This window comes from Notamacropus eugenii, chromosome 4, assembly GCF_028372415.1.
Source record: "Notamacropus eugenii isolate mMacEug1 chromosome 4, mMacEug1.pri_v2, whole genome shotgun sequence".
NCBI lineage: Eukaryota > Metazoa > Chordata > Mammalia > Diprotodontia > Macropodidae > Notamacropus > Notamacropus eugenii.
In genome coordinates, this window is record NC_092875.1 from 119,832,474 (window position 1) to 119,846,933 (window position 14,460).

The 14,460-nt window shown below is 35.8% G+C and overlaps 1 protein-coding gene across 4 annotated transcripts in view; it reads left to right on the forward strand.

The window, feature by feature from the left end:
• The window catches only part of TMEM65 (transmembrane protein 65), a 54,949-nt gene extending 41,938 nt beyond the window's left edge, over positions 1–13,011 (forward strand). For all 4 annotated transcript variants that reach the window (XM_072603140.1, XM_072603139.1, XM_072603141.1 and 1 more), the window contains 4 exons: positions 608–662; positions 4,472–4,514; positions 9,818–9,923; positions 10,944–13,011. In XM_072603140.1, the coding sequence (XP_072459241.1) occupies positions 608–662; positions 4,472–4,514; positions 9,818–9,923; positions 10,944–11,045 (306 nt within the window). In that variant the 3' untranslated portion in view covers positions 11,046–13,011. The remainder of the gene's footprint in view (positions 1–607; positions 663–4,471; positions 4,515–9,817; positions 9,924–10,943) is intronic.
• The last annotated feature ends 1,449 nt before the right edge of the window (positions 13,012–14,460 follow it).

The window sequence follows — 14,460 nt, forward strand, 5'->3', positions numbered from 1 at the left end:
ATTAACGTGTTGTAGAGATAAAAGAGGTCTTTGTCTTATATAGATTTATTGGCCCAAATATTGTTAATTTTCTTTGTAAATGAGTTATCTAACCTCAAATTGTCTGAAGTTTTATAAATATTAAAATTATTAATATTAAAGAATAATTTAGAACCTGTAATTATAGGGGTCCCTAGGAAATGAATGTCTTCTCTTTTAGTAGAAAGCAAATTCACAAAGGGTCACCATTCAGTATTAAAATTATATATGAGGAAGTATTCCCTTAGTTCAAGAGTTTTCTAAAATATCTTTCTCTGTAAGATGTGCCTGATTTTGTTTAATATCCATAGTAGTGTATATTCTGTTCCCCCCGCAAAGAATAAAATCTAACTTTAACTAAAATATCTTCTGAGGTCACCTTTGCTATATGCTTTATGTAATATGAAACGATGTCTAGAAGTCTCTAATATAGGAATTTTTTTGATGTTATTGTACAATATGTAATACTCTAATAATAAGATAATTAGTATATATATTTTCAGTATAAAGCTTTATGGGTTTCTGTGTTTTATTTTTAAACTTCATTTTGAAATATTAAAAGTGTCTTTTTCCTATTTTTCATTTTTAGGGAACCCAAATAGAGATGTCTATTGGAATTATTTTGGGGATTTCAACTATGGCAGGCAAGTAATATAAATAAAAGGTCCTTATCTTATTGTTTATGCACTGAAAGTTTTTTCCCTTAGAATTCTTATTGAGGAAGATAATTTGTTCTAATAGATTTTGTATTTGAAGTATCTTTTAAAATAGAAATTTTTTATTCTTTGCCACTTGCTGTTCATGTAGCACCTTTCTCAGGAGCTCAAAACATTTTAATATTTTTTACTCCTGGGCAATATATTTATTCCCATTGAGCATCCCCTTTGACTTGCATAGATTGCACCTTTCTCTCATTTATCTCTTCTTCACCTTCTCTGCAACACAATTTGTCTTTAATAAAGGCTTACATTTTATAACAATTTTGGTTACAAAGGTCTTTTATGTATATTCTTACATGTGAAGCCCTATGAAATAGGTAGTGAGCCTCCATTCTGAGGCCCATAAGTTGATTTGCCCAAAATAATACAACTAAGTGGTGGAGCCATGATTTAAATGGAAGTCTTCTGACTACATGTCTATAATCTTTCTGCTATTTCACTCTTAATTTGCAACTAAGTAGAAAATTAGAGAGAGAAAAGGGAAAAAGTACCATAAAATATAATTTTTTCCCCTTACCACAACGTTTCCATTTTTGATAGTGAGATTTATGGTTGCTGTGTTTATTACATTGAAGGCAAATGATGAACAAAATCAGTTCCTTTTATGTGTGAGACCAGCCTTACAGTTTGGAAGACTGGCTTTCAATTTATCTCTGATCCATACTGGCTGTGTAATCATGGGAAAGTCATTTAAATTTTCAGTGCCCTAGAAAACTCTTGAAGAATATGTTATGACTCGGTTGCCAGTCTTCATTAGTGGAGTTTCTAGAATTTTTCTATACAAGTCTGGACCAAAAAAAAAGTACAAGATACTCTGCTAGGTGATTGGAATACAAAAATAAATACAATACAACACTATTCTTAAAGTGATTAACATCCAATTTAGGGAAAAAAACATACAAGTTTTCATTTGGGAGAATATAATCAGGGTAGAGAAGAGGTTCAGGCAGTATACTATGAGAGGATTTTATTCAGTAAGTAATAGAGAACTACTGAAGGACTTTGATTAAGGGGAATGACTGGAATGGCCCACTAAGAAGATTACTTTGGAAGTGGTATGAAGAAATAAATTGGAGAAAGGGTAGATTGGAACTAGGAAAATTATTTAATAGTCTACTGAGTAGGCAGTAAGGGATAAAGACTTGAATCAAGATGGTTGCAGTGATAATAGAAAGAAAGGGATGATAATGGAAAGAAAGGGATAATAATGGAAAGATATTAAAAAAATTTGACAGAACATGACAGTTGACTAGTTAAATGGGGCAAAGGAGAAGGAAGAATTAAAAATGTCTGAGGTTTTGATCTTGGATGATTGGAAGAGTGGTATGCAGAGAATCTCATTTATACATGAGAAAACTGAGGCCCAAGGATGCTAAATGACTTTACTAAGGTCACCTAGATAATAATATATCAGAGGCAAGGTTTGAACCCATATCCTCAGATTTTAGAGTTGGTCCCTTTCTTACTATATTATGGTAATACTGACCAAAGTTGAGTGGAATGAAGTATTTGGGGAGAGATGGAGTTCAGTTTTGGACATTATGAACATACCATGATATAGAATATGTAGAAAGTAGTTAGAAACACAGCACTGGAAGGCTAGACAGAGATTGAGGATAGAGAATTTTAATTTAAGAGTCATTTTTCTAGAGATGATACATTGCAGCCATGGTAGTAAATGAGGTCAGCAAATGAAAGAGAAGTGAGAGGGAAGAAAGAGCTAAGGACAATGTACAGCTTCAGGTGTGGAAGGCAGCTACCTCAGAGGCAGTCTGGACCTGTACTCCTCCAAGAGTACTATCTAACATAGTGACGCAGTGCGCTCCAGCCTCTCAAAGGCTTCAGTCTGGGATACAAAGAAAAACATAACATACTTTTCTCGAGTTACTTAAAGTCTAACTGGGGGAGAAACACGTATCCAAATGATTCTGACATGGGGGAGAATGTGATTGGTGCAGTGGAGAAGTTCATGCATGTACTATGAGAAGCATCTATTCCGTTATTAATAGGGAATCACTTAAACTGTGCACTCTTGTACAAAGAAAGAAGCTTTTCCTCTGGAGTCTGAAGATGAGGCTTCAAACTTTACCTTTGATGTTTGCCTTTTGCGTGACCTTGGTTGAATTGTTAACCTTCCCTGGTCCTCAGTTTGCTTCTCTGTGTAACGAGGAAGTTGAAGTAGATGGTTTCTGAGGTCCCTTTTCGCTGTAGATCTAGGATCCTTTGTATACTACCACTCTACCAGTAATTTAGGTTCAAAACCTGAGTCATTTTCAACTCTTCCTGTTCCTTGCCTAAGCAGAAATATAAGGAATATGGGGAAAGAGACACCTCTTGAGCTTATATATCCCACTTTTGTATGGCTGTGCATAGGAAGTTTTTTTTTTTTTAACCAACACCAAGCTTAACCTGCTTCTCTGTAACTTCTGTCCATTGCTCCTACTTTTACCTTCTGGGGCCAGACAAAAAAAGTCTAATCTCTTTTACATGTGACTAGCCTTCTACATGAAGACAGCTATCATGATGTATGCAAATTTTCTCTTCTTCAGGCTCAATATCCCTAGTTTCTTCAGCTGACACTTGCATGACATGGTCTCCAGTCTTTGCTCTAGCTTACAAATCCTTCCTAAAATATGACACCCAGAAATAGACTATATAACACAAATGGACTGGCCAGGGAAGAGTATGACAGAACCACCAATTCCTTCATTCTGGGATCATAAGATCATAGATTTAGAATTGGAAAGGACCTTAGGATCATCAATTCAACTTCCTTATTTAACAGATGAGGAACTGAGGGAGACCAAGTAACTTGCCCAGGACCATGCAAACTAGTGAGTGGTTCAGGGGGGGATGAGAACTTAGATCTTACTAACTCCAAGTCCAGCACTCAATTCACTGCATCATTTTACCTCTGTGTAATGATTTAAGGTTTGCAAAGTGTTTTACATGTGATAATCAAATGGGATAATATAATACACTCATTAGGTAAGTACTGCAATTATCATTATCCTTTTTAAAGATGAGATTGAAACTCAAAAAATGTTGTGATTTAAACAAATATAGTATTCCTCTCAAGGCATACTTGCATGGCATTCAAAAAACTGATTGATGTTTTTTGGGTGTCTTGTCACACACTATTGACTCCTTGAACTTGTGCTCTGGTACCATCCCTGAGGCCCCTATCTTCTTTAGGCCAACGGCAGCCCATCTATCTCTTCTAAATCCCTTAAGTTGGTTTTGTTCTTAACCAGACTATCGAACTTCGTATTTATCCCTATTTGGTTTCTTTTTAGTTTTGCCCAGTCATTGTAACCTGTAATATTTTTAGATCTTGTTAGTGCTGCCTCCCAGCTTCTTGTCATCTGCAGATTTGATAAGTATGCTGTCTTTGTTTTTATTACAGTTTTAGACATGTCATATAGCACACGATCACAGAAATATCCCCCAGGATTTCCACTAGAACCTCTCTCCAAGTTGACGTTGGTTTCTAGAACTAAAGAAAAAAATACTAATTTTTTGGAGGTGGAACAATATTTCTTCTGTGAAATTGTTTTTGCTTTTTAATTTGGAGGGGTGGGGTTCAGTTTCTATCTTGGTAAGTTATTCTGTGGCCATAAGTTCACAGAGTTTGGGAAATGTATTAAATCAACATTGGAGTTTCTGAGTTAAGATCTTTAGGTAAGCATTTTTCTAATTTTACTTTTCAAATAATTTTTTTTCCAATCTTTTAGCTGCTGCTTTGGGAAATCTTGTTTCAGATTTAGCTGGACTTGGGTAAGTTTTGTGTTTTTAAAACTTGAAACATTTGAGGGAATGTAAAAGTTTTATTTTTCAGTGAGATTTTCAGAACTAAGGCTTTATGATTATCTAAAAACTTCATAATATGCATAATAATGTAGCTGTCATTCACTGAATACGTTAAGGTTTGCAAGGCACTTATACACATTCTCCTCTGATACTCAAAACCACCATGTGAGGTGTAAGTGCTGTAGATGAGGTCATTGAGGTTTTAGGGAGTTAAGTGACTTGTGTGTAGTTGTACAGCTAATAAATGTCAGGACAAAATTAGAAAAGTCATTTTGTTATTCCCGAGCTGCTGGTAAAGAGACATTTGCAGACTAGCTCTTGAAGGAGTAAAAGCTAGATGAGACCTTAGAGACCACTGCCCATCACAGGTGGCTTGTACAAGGTCTTACAGGTAATAAATAAATGGCAGAGCCAGGGTTTAAACCCAGTCTCCTTTGCTCAAATCCCTGTACTCTGCTAGTTTGGACTAAGGTTCATCTTAGGTATTATATTCTGTGATGATATGATAAGCGATTTTATAGTTTCCTATCTAACTTAATCTATCCCTGCTGTTGATGCTTTCTGATATGAGTAAAGTCAGTCAAACAAGAGAACTTCTTGAACTAATTTAATTCACTCATCTTTTATTAAATGCCACTATGTGCTGACCACTGCATTAGGTGCTGGGGGAGAAACAAAGCTTACATAAGAAATGCTCTCTCCCTGCATTGATCTTATAATCTAATAGTATTTAATTCTCTTTTCCATGTATAAAATCATCTGTGAATTAGAATTCAGCATGACATGAATTTGATATCAGATTTCAGAATCTTTGGTTTCCTTTTCTGATTCCTTTAGGCACTATCAAATCATGAGTGCCTCGGTTTTCTTTAAATGTTCTTTTATGTATTCTTAATGCCTTCCATGTGCCAAGTGATGAAGATGTTTTATATCACTATCATATATATTTTAAATATAAAACACTACAAAACCTGTTTAAAAATACATTTGGAATCAATGAATTTTTGTGAAGATAGTAGAAAGTCGCATATATAAATTCTACTGATTTTGCAAGATTAAAAAAAATTTACAAGGTATAATTTTAAAGTTTTAGCAAATACTTTAAAACCATTTTAAAAAGTGTGTCTTAAAATTGTAAAATTATTTTCATCTCATCTCCTGTTTTCTTGGGGAACTTGCCCCTTTTATAGCTTGTTTTTTCCTGGTCGACTGACTACTTCTCCAACGTTTAAAAAGGCATCTAGATCTCCTGTATCTCTAAAAAAACCCTTTACTTGGGGCTGCCTTCCTCTTTTCTCTTTCCTTTCACATCCAAACCCTTAGAAGAAGCTGTTTGTGTTCATTAAAAAACAAAACACTTTGCACTCAATTCTTGGTTCCTTGCTTTGGCCTCACTGCTCAATCAGTTACAAACCAGGACACAGACATCTTTCATCTACTTGTTCTTTCCTTGTGATGAGCAGGCTCACCTTTGAATGCTGACAAGACTTTTCTTGCATCCCTCTCATTTCTCTTCCCAATTTTTCTTCTGCTTCTCTTACTTGATTTTCAAAATCCTTTTTGAGCTCTTCCAGGGGTCTGTGACCAATTCATATTTTTCTTGGAGGCTTTGGATGTCGGAGCTTTGATTTTGTTGTCTTCTTCTGGTTGTATGTTTTCATCATCTTTGTCACCAAAGTAAGATTCTGTAGCCTGAGTCTTTTACTCTGCTCATTTTCCCAGTCAAATGATTGACTTTCTAACTGCTTCCAGTGTGTAGGGTGCCCTGTCCTAAATTTCAGGGGTTTTGTGCAGCTATTTTCAGAAATACTTCTAGGGACCTGTAAATTTTCAGTTCTTCCAAGGTTGTATGATCAAAGGAGAGGTGTTTGCTCCTTTCCTGGCCTGTGCTCTGGTCTGTGAGTAAACATATGTGCTTTTTTCTGCCTTGGAACTTTGAAAAGGATTCTCTCTCCATTGCAGCCGCAAGCTCCACCTCACCAGCACTACTCCTCACCCTGTGACTGCCACCCAGGACTGAGACCCTGATCCAAGTGGGACAAAGCAAGAGAATCCTTCCTTAGCACCAGCAAAGAGATCCCTGCTATCCCCCTCTGATCAGCCACTTGATCCCCATACTATCTGTGGGCCTGGAGCTCTGGAAGCAGCGGCTACTACCTCCACTGCCCCAGGGCTGGGGCTAGACTGCGCTCTTCTCTCATCCAGGTCTGACAGAGTTTTCCCACTGAATTTCTATGCTGTCTTCGGCATTTGTGGGCAGAAAAGTCCGGAAACTGCTACAGCTGCCAGTGATTCAGTCCCCTGAGACCTGCTCTGGCCCCATCTATGCTGGCACGGCCCATGCTGGATTGCGCACCATTCCCAGAACAATGCAATAGATCCTTCCTTTAGACTTTCCAGGGTGTCTTTGTTTCACTCCATCATTTTGTGGGTTCTCCAGTTCTAGAATTTGTTTAGAGTTATTTTTTACAGGGATTTGGAGAGGTTTGGGGGAAGGCTCAGCAAGTCCCTGATTTTACTCCACCATCTTGGCTCCCCCCAAAGTCATTTCTTCCTGACAAGACTTTTCTGAGGGATCTGCAGCACTCTGAAGTTTTCCATGAAAAGTATAGGGCCATCCACAAACATCCTGACCTCCCCAGGACATCCCTCTTCACTCTGTACTGTGCAGTGGATCTTTTCCATCACATTGTCATACGCCTTTGGCAAGGATTCATCTCTGTTCATATGTCTTATCTCATCAGTGAATCAAGCCACAATTATTTATCAAGCACCTACTGTGTGCCAGACACATGATATGAAATAATACCAACTTGAAAGGAGCTTTCACTCTAAGGGTGGTTGAGCCAGGATCTTTTAAGGGATCTTGAACAATTTTGATGTGTGGATGGGAGAAGCCTTGTAAAACAGAATATACCATAGTGTTGTGTTCTGCCTAATTTTCTGCTTTTTCATCATCAACAAAGAAGTACCCTTGTGAAATTGCAAAGCCATTTTAATGACCTCAAGCTCCCCAGGAAAGTAAAGGTGTCTTTCATTGTCAGCTTCTGTTGATGTTGCTATGTGGCAGCAAAACAAAGAATCAACCAAGTATTTATTAAGCATCTGTTATGAACCAAGACACTGCGCTAAGTGCTGAGGATGCAATGACAAAAGTGAACCATGCAGTCCTTGCTCTCAAGGAGCTTATATTGTAATGGAATACAGTAGCTTCCAAAAAATATCATGGAGAGGGCAATGGATGGGAATGTGGTGGAGATGGTTAGGCCACAACACATAATCAATGATTGATGTCAATGAACATCATTAAAGAAGGTTGCAAGAATATAGACTGGTCTTGTGGTGAGGGCAAGTGATGACAGGTGGACATCCAGAAGAATTTTTCTCCTGTATTTAACTTGCCTGTCTCCCCGTTAGATTAGGAGCTTCTTGAAGGCAAGGAGTATCTTTTACCTTTCTTTGTATTTTTAGTGCTTAGTGCAGTGACTGGTACAGAGTAGGCACTTAATTTTTAGTTTTTGTTGAAGTCTTTTGTTTCTCCATTGCTTTCATTCCTGAATATGTTTCTTTCCATCCCTTACCCAGCAAACTATTCCTTATAACAGAGAATAGAGGGGGACAAAAGATACCTTAGCTAAGCCAACAAATGAGTGAATGAATAAAGGTACCTCATGTAACAAATGTTTATTGAAGGACTGACTCTACTGTCGAAATGGCAAGAGAAAGTAAGAACAATTCCAGCTTATGTGGTTGGCCCCCTTTGGCAAACTTATGGAAGGATGTGGGCAGGAATGGATAGGTTTTGCTCTTTGTGGTTGGAGGCAGTGTCTAAATTTATGTGATCATAAATTGATTTGAATTTTTGATATGTGTCAGCTAGAATTAGGGATGCATGGAGAGAAATTATATTGCTTGCTCACAAGGCACTTCATATTCTCTCTATAAAGAGAAAGTGTCAATGAAACTGTTCTTTCCACATTTACCAGTGATCTGTTAATTGTTAGAATTGATGACCTTTTTTTTAGTCCTTGTTTATCCTTCACTGCTCTGAAGGATTTAGCTTTATTGCCCATCTCCTCCTTCAGACACTCTGGATTTCCATGACACTGCTCTCCTGTGGATCTCTTCCCACCTGTCTGGTTATTCTTTCTCAGTATCCTTTGGAGGCCCATCTATGTAGGTGTGTCTCAGAACTCTGTCCTGGGTCTTCTCTTCTTTTTCCATATTTCTCTTTTGGGATTTCATCAGCTCCAGTGGGGTTAGTTGTCAACTCTGTGCAGACTTTACAGGTCCACATATTCACCCTCAGTCTTGCCTGAACCATCAGCCCTTTGCTTCCACCTGTCTGTTAGATATGTCCAATTAATTATCCTGTAGGCATCTGAAATGAAACATGTTGAAAACAGAATTTAGTCTCTTCCTTCACCCCCACCCCCAGTCTTCTCCATTTTTTCTGAGTTACCTAGGTCTGTTGAGTGTACCACCATCCTTTTAATCATTCAGGTTCACAGCCTTGGGGTCTTCTTTACCACACATTTCCTTCTCCCTCGTTCAGGCCATCATTATCTTTTGCCTCTTCTAGTGCAATGGCCCACCTAATTGGTCTCCCTTTCTTCAGCCTTTCCCTTCTTCAGTCTATCCTTCACATAACTGCAAAAGGATATTTGGATATTTCTAAAGCACAAGCCTGACTACATACGTCCTTTCTGCAGGAAGCTCCAGGTGTACCTGCTTACCTCAAGATAAAAATGCAGACTCCTCTGCTTGATCCTTTACAGTATGGCTGTAGACTTTCTTTTCAAGACTTTTAAGATATTACTTCCTTCATGTACTTTGTATTACAACTAAACTGGCCTCCTTGTTGTTCCTTGTATCCACAGTCTGTCTATCATCTTCCTGCTTTGGCACAGGCTACCTAAATCTGGTAAAAAAGCCCTCTCTCCTCACCTCTACTTCATAGAATCATAATATTTCTTCAAAGCTCAGCTGAAGTGCTGGAAGCCTAAATTCCTTTTGCTTAGAGTGTTCTTCCTCCCCCTCCCTAATTTCTCTGTAAATATTTTGTATTTTTTTTTTCAGTGTATAGTAAGTGCTGTTTCCTTTCAAGAGATTATAATAAGCTCCTTGAAAGAAGAGATTGGTATATAGCAGATGCTGAATAAATGCTTGTCCAGTTTTATTATTTTGAATGGTTTCATGCCTAAGAAAATTAATCTTTGTATTAAAAAAAGTTTCATTATGTCTACTTAATGTCTTTGTTTGTTTTTAAGTCTTGCAGGCTATGTTGAAGCTTTAGCTTCCAGGTTAGGCCTATCAATTCCTGATCTCACACCCAAGCAAGTTGATATGTGGCAGACACGTGTTAGTGCACACTCGGTAAGCATTTCTGTAAGCACTTGGTAAGATTGTAATAACATTGTAATTTATAATTTGTACCTTGATTCAAGCATTTTAGCACTTTCAGAAGACAGATTTGATTTTTAGCCGTATTCTAAACTTTCTGTGGGGAAAACTCAGTAAATGACTCAAGTAACAAGAAAAATAATGATTTTATATTCTTAATTTCTTTCATCTTTGAGATTTTCCTCAAAGCATAGTAAATATTGATTTTTTAAATCATTTTTAGTTTTTATTGATATCTTTTGTTTTTATATCACTTTTTGCTCTTAAATATGTTTCTCCCTATCCCTTACCCAGCAAACTATTCCTTACAACAAAGAGTAGAGAGGGAGAAAAGGTACCCCAGCAAAGTGCATTATATAAATAAATATATGTATGTGTGTGTGTGTAAATATATATGTATGTATATATATGTAAATATATAAAATCAAGTCTGATAATATGTGCAGTGTTCCACGCTCCTGCTTCCCCTTGCCTTGAGTAAAGGAGGGGTCAGCCTTGGTAATCCTAATTATTCATTGTGCAGTTTCATTTTATGGTTCTTGCCATTTAACATTGTTGTGGTCATTGTAATACATTAACTTTAAAGCATTACAGATTTTAATGAAATTTAGTGAAGAAAATATTAAGCTTAATTTAATAACAGGTTGATAGGAAGGAACCAAATGTGAACATAAGAAAACTCCAATAGGCATTGATGTTCCCATTTAGGCATGAGCTCATCAATTTTCTTTTCACAGACATTAAATACCGTGTGTACTTGAGCAGGATTTCTGCGGGACAGAGGAGGGTGTCACCTCTCTTAGGAGGACTTAGGGGGAAGTAGGACTGTCAGAAGAGAGAAGGGGGCTTCTGTCAGCCTGAATTTATAATCTATTTCAATCCCTTTTCTGATTATAAAGATAGTGGGCTAAGCAAATCTCTTTCAGGAGTAAAGTAGCTTTTAAAAAAAGTGATATTACATATTCTATTTTTTGTTCTCCTTTGTTTTCTTAGGGCAAAGCTGTTGGAGTGACTATTGGTTGCATTTTAGGAATGTTTCCTTTGCTGTTCTTTAGAGGAGAAGAAGAAGAAAAAAAACTGGAAGAAAAAAATTAACTGTTTGAGAATCTCTATAGAAAGATGTAAAATAATGTACCTCACTTATTAAGTACGCTGTCACAACATTTAGAAATTAAGACAGTAACTATGTATAGATATGGGAACAAGCAATTAAGCATGTTTTATTAAAACACTAACTTATTGTGGCTTGGTGTTCTTAGTACATCTTTTTATAAAAAAAATAGCTTCTTAATTTCATAAAAATTATTGAAATGCCTTTTCCCTAGTGGCAATCAACATTTTCATTTTCCGCTTTTATTTTTCATATGTTATGACAAGGCTGTTATGTTGCTCCAAGTCATTGATGTGCTGTATAGATTTGGGATTTGCTTATTTGTTATTAACCACATGTACTTGCACGAAAACATCCTCTCTTTTTCATGGCTGTTGGAAATCAGCTTTGGACTTTCCCCATATACAGAAACCATTGGTTATTTTGTTAAAGGTTTTTAATTCCCTCATTATTCTTACCCCCTGGTATCAGTTTTGGCCTGATTTGAGATAATGAATTTCCATTCATGCACAGTGCTTCTCTTTCCTTGTTGACTCATTCAGTCAGTGTGGAATTGAACTGTTTAAGTGTTACTGGATATTTTTTTTTGTTTTCTTTGCTCTGATATTTTTGAGTCTTAAGAGCCAGAAGTTAATGAGCATATCCTCCCACTTACGTAAAATATCCCATATTATAAAATGCACTTTCTACTTCATTTTTTCTACTTTCTTTTTGCCTTAAACTCCCAATTTTGAGTAATTGTGTTCTGTTTTTGGTTCATAGAAAAGAAATGCTAATACTTTTTGGTATGTTTTATGGGGGAAATTATCACAGAATGAAACATGCTATTCTGTTTTTATAGTTAAGGGAATAGAGAGGGAGACAAAATGTAAATTGCATGTGAGAGTTGAAAATTAAGAGTACCAGAATTCCGTAGGTAAAAAGAAATTAGGAGAAAAAATTAGAACCTAAGAAGGCTTGTGGTACAAATAGTGAAGCTGAGAAAAACTGGAAAGGTTCTTGTGCTCTTCTGAGAAAGAGGGTTTTTCAGATATTTCATCTTCATCAATAAGATTTCCATTGCTGAAATATCTAAATTATGCTAATACTTGAGATCTCAACATACGTCTTTTTTATTGATGGACTTGCTTTCTGGAAAAAAATATTTTGTGGGCAAAACTAGCGTGTGTGTGTGTGTGTGTGTGTGTGTGTGTGTGTGTGTGTGTGTGTGGTTTTTTTTTAACTGCAAAACTGATGAGGAAACTTTTTTGCCTTGTTTTTCTGTTATTCAAAATATGTTCTAAGTATGAGTTGCTCATTTTTATTCTTTTATATCTCATCGAAATTTAATCATGAATGAGATATAATTTTCTCAATCTTTATAGCTTTTCAAAATTATTAATTACCACAATTATAAATTGGTATTAGTTAAGCCAATTTCTTACCTCATATGGTGTTTTAAAAATGTTATGGGGAGAATTATCAAATAGGAATTTTATTTTGGCTATTCAAGGTCGTTATGCTGCTGCTTTGGCTTTTAAAACTTATAGAATGACTGTAATATTTACAGTCATAATATTTTTAAAGTTATATTTGCATTTGGAATCTGTTTACTTATAATAGCCCATTTTAAAAATGAAGAGGTAAACTATCACACAAAAATAAGTTATAAATTCTCTCAACTACTTCTACATATTTCGTGCCATTCTTTAATTATAGTTGAAGAGAGGAAAAGAAATAGTAGCCTAAAAAATTATAGAACGCAAAAATAGGGAAATATAGAGAACACTCATTTACCTTGTACAGAAGTATAGGACTTGAGGCCCTTCCAAAAATTGTGGTTTATATTGTTTCCCCATTCAGGAATTACCAGGCCAATTCAAAATTATGCTGGACTGTTTGATATTTGAGTATTGCGGTGTGTTATTTTAAATGAAGACTTATTTAAATAAATGTTTTAAATGCTTTTGACGCTGTTGTGTATAACCAGTCCCATCTATTTTCATACAAATATTTCAGCGTGGTGCTTGCATTTTTTTAAACTTATTATCTCAAAATGCCTATCGTTGTCCCGAAAAGGCTTTGTGATATTTTTTCCCTCCTCAATAACGCAATCTTTACAAAATCTGATCTTGACATTAATTTCTTTCCTATGAGAACTTGAATGCAACATTCTTGACATAATTTATCATCTCAGAATGTGAAATAAATAAATTCCTAATTTGAGATTTTTAACAATTGGGTAATTCAGATAATGAACTCTTGCTAAAGTAAATGAAATGCCTGTACCCCTACCAAAGGTTTTAGTTGCCCATAATCATAATTTTAAGTGTGGTGCTTTGTACAAAGTAGGTTCTCGGTTTGATTTCCCAAGGTGATTCATATAAGCTTTTTTAATTCTTGGAGTTTTCTGTGATAGTATTTTTTTACCATTAAAAATGGAGCCTTCATTTCTCATGCTTATTATTTATTAAGGTTTGAACTTCGAGATGATCATGGAGCCAAGAATAGTATTACCTGCTATAAGCAGTATTCATTTAATTCATAACATGTCCACGTATTAGTTTTTGTTTGACTTGTGGATGCATGTAAGTTGAGTGTATTCTGTTGCTACTGTATGCTTAACTACAACCAGTGTTTTTTTAACTAAGATAAACTGAACTAAAAATATTTTAAGAAGTTGTAAATGTAATTTTGATTTTGAAATTTTAAGTGGACACTATTATCTCCAGTTAGTGAAAATCTTTAGACTTATAGGAAATTTAAGGTAATACATGCTTATTGCAGAAAGGTAACCATCTCTGTGGAATCTGTTTTGTGTTGTGGCATAGCTTAAGGGAGAAATAATCCTACTCTGGCTATCTTGGTCTTAATTAGGAAAAAATCAAGGATACAAAGGTACTGGAAAATGATCGGAGTCCCAGATGATTTTTAAAAACTCACTTAAGTAATGAACACTCTGCCACTATTTTTGCTGCACATCTCTAAAATGAGCTCAGTTTCTCTTCCCAAGAGTATAATGAGCAGAATTTAGCTTTTTTTTTTTTTTTAATGCTTCAGATTTTCCTTTCAGAACACTCATCATCATTATATTGTGTTAAAAGGAATGATGCTCTTAAGGTTTATGGAGATTTGTGGGGCTATTTGACACTACAATAAATGTCCCCAGACAGCTGTGCTTTTTGAATTCTTCTTGTTTGCTTTTTATGGTTTCTCCTATTTATTCTCTAACAATTAAACTGTAAGCTATCATAAAATTTTTTAATGTCTGAACCTGATTCCATTTGTTGGAGAATGCCAGTGAGAAAATTCCTTTTACTCATATACATTGGCAACTGTTCTGGAATTTATAGTCCTAAGTGAGTTGTCTCAAATGCTAAAAGTTTAAGTGAGTTGCCCAGAGTCACAGACAGTATTTGT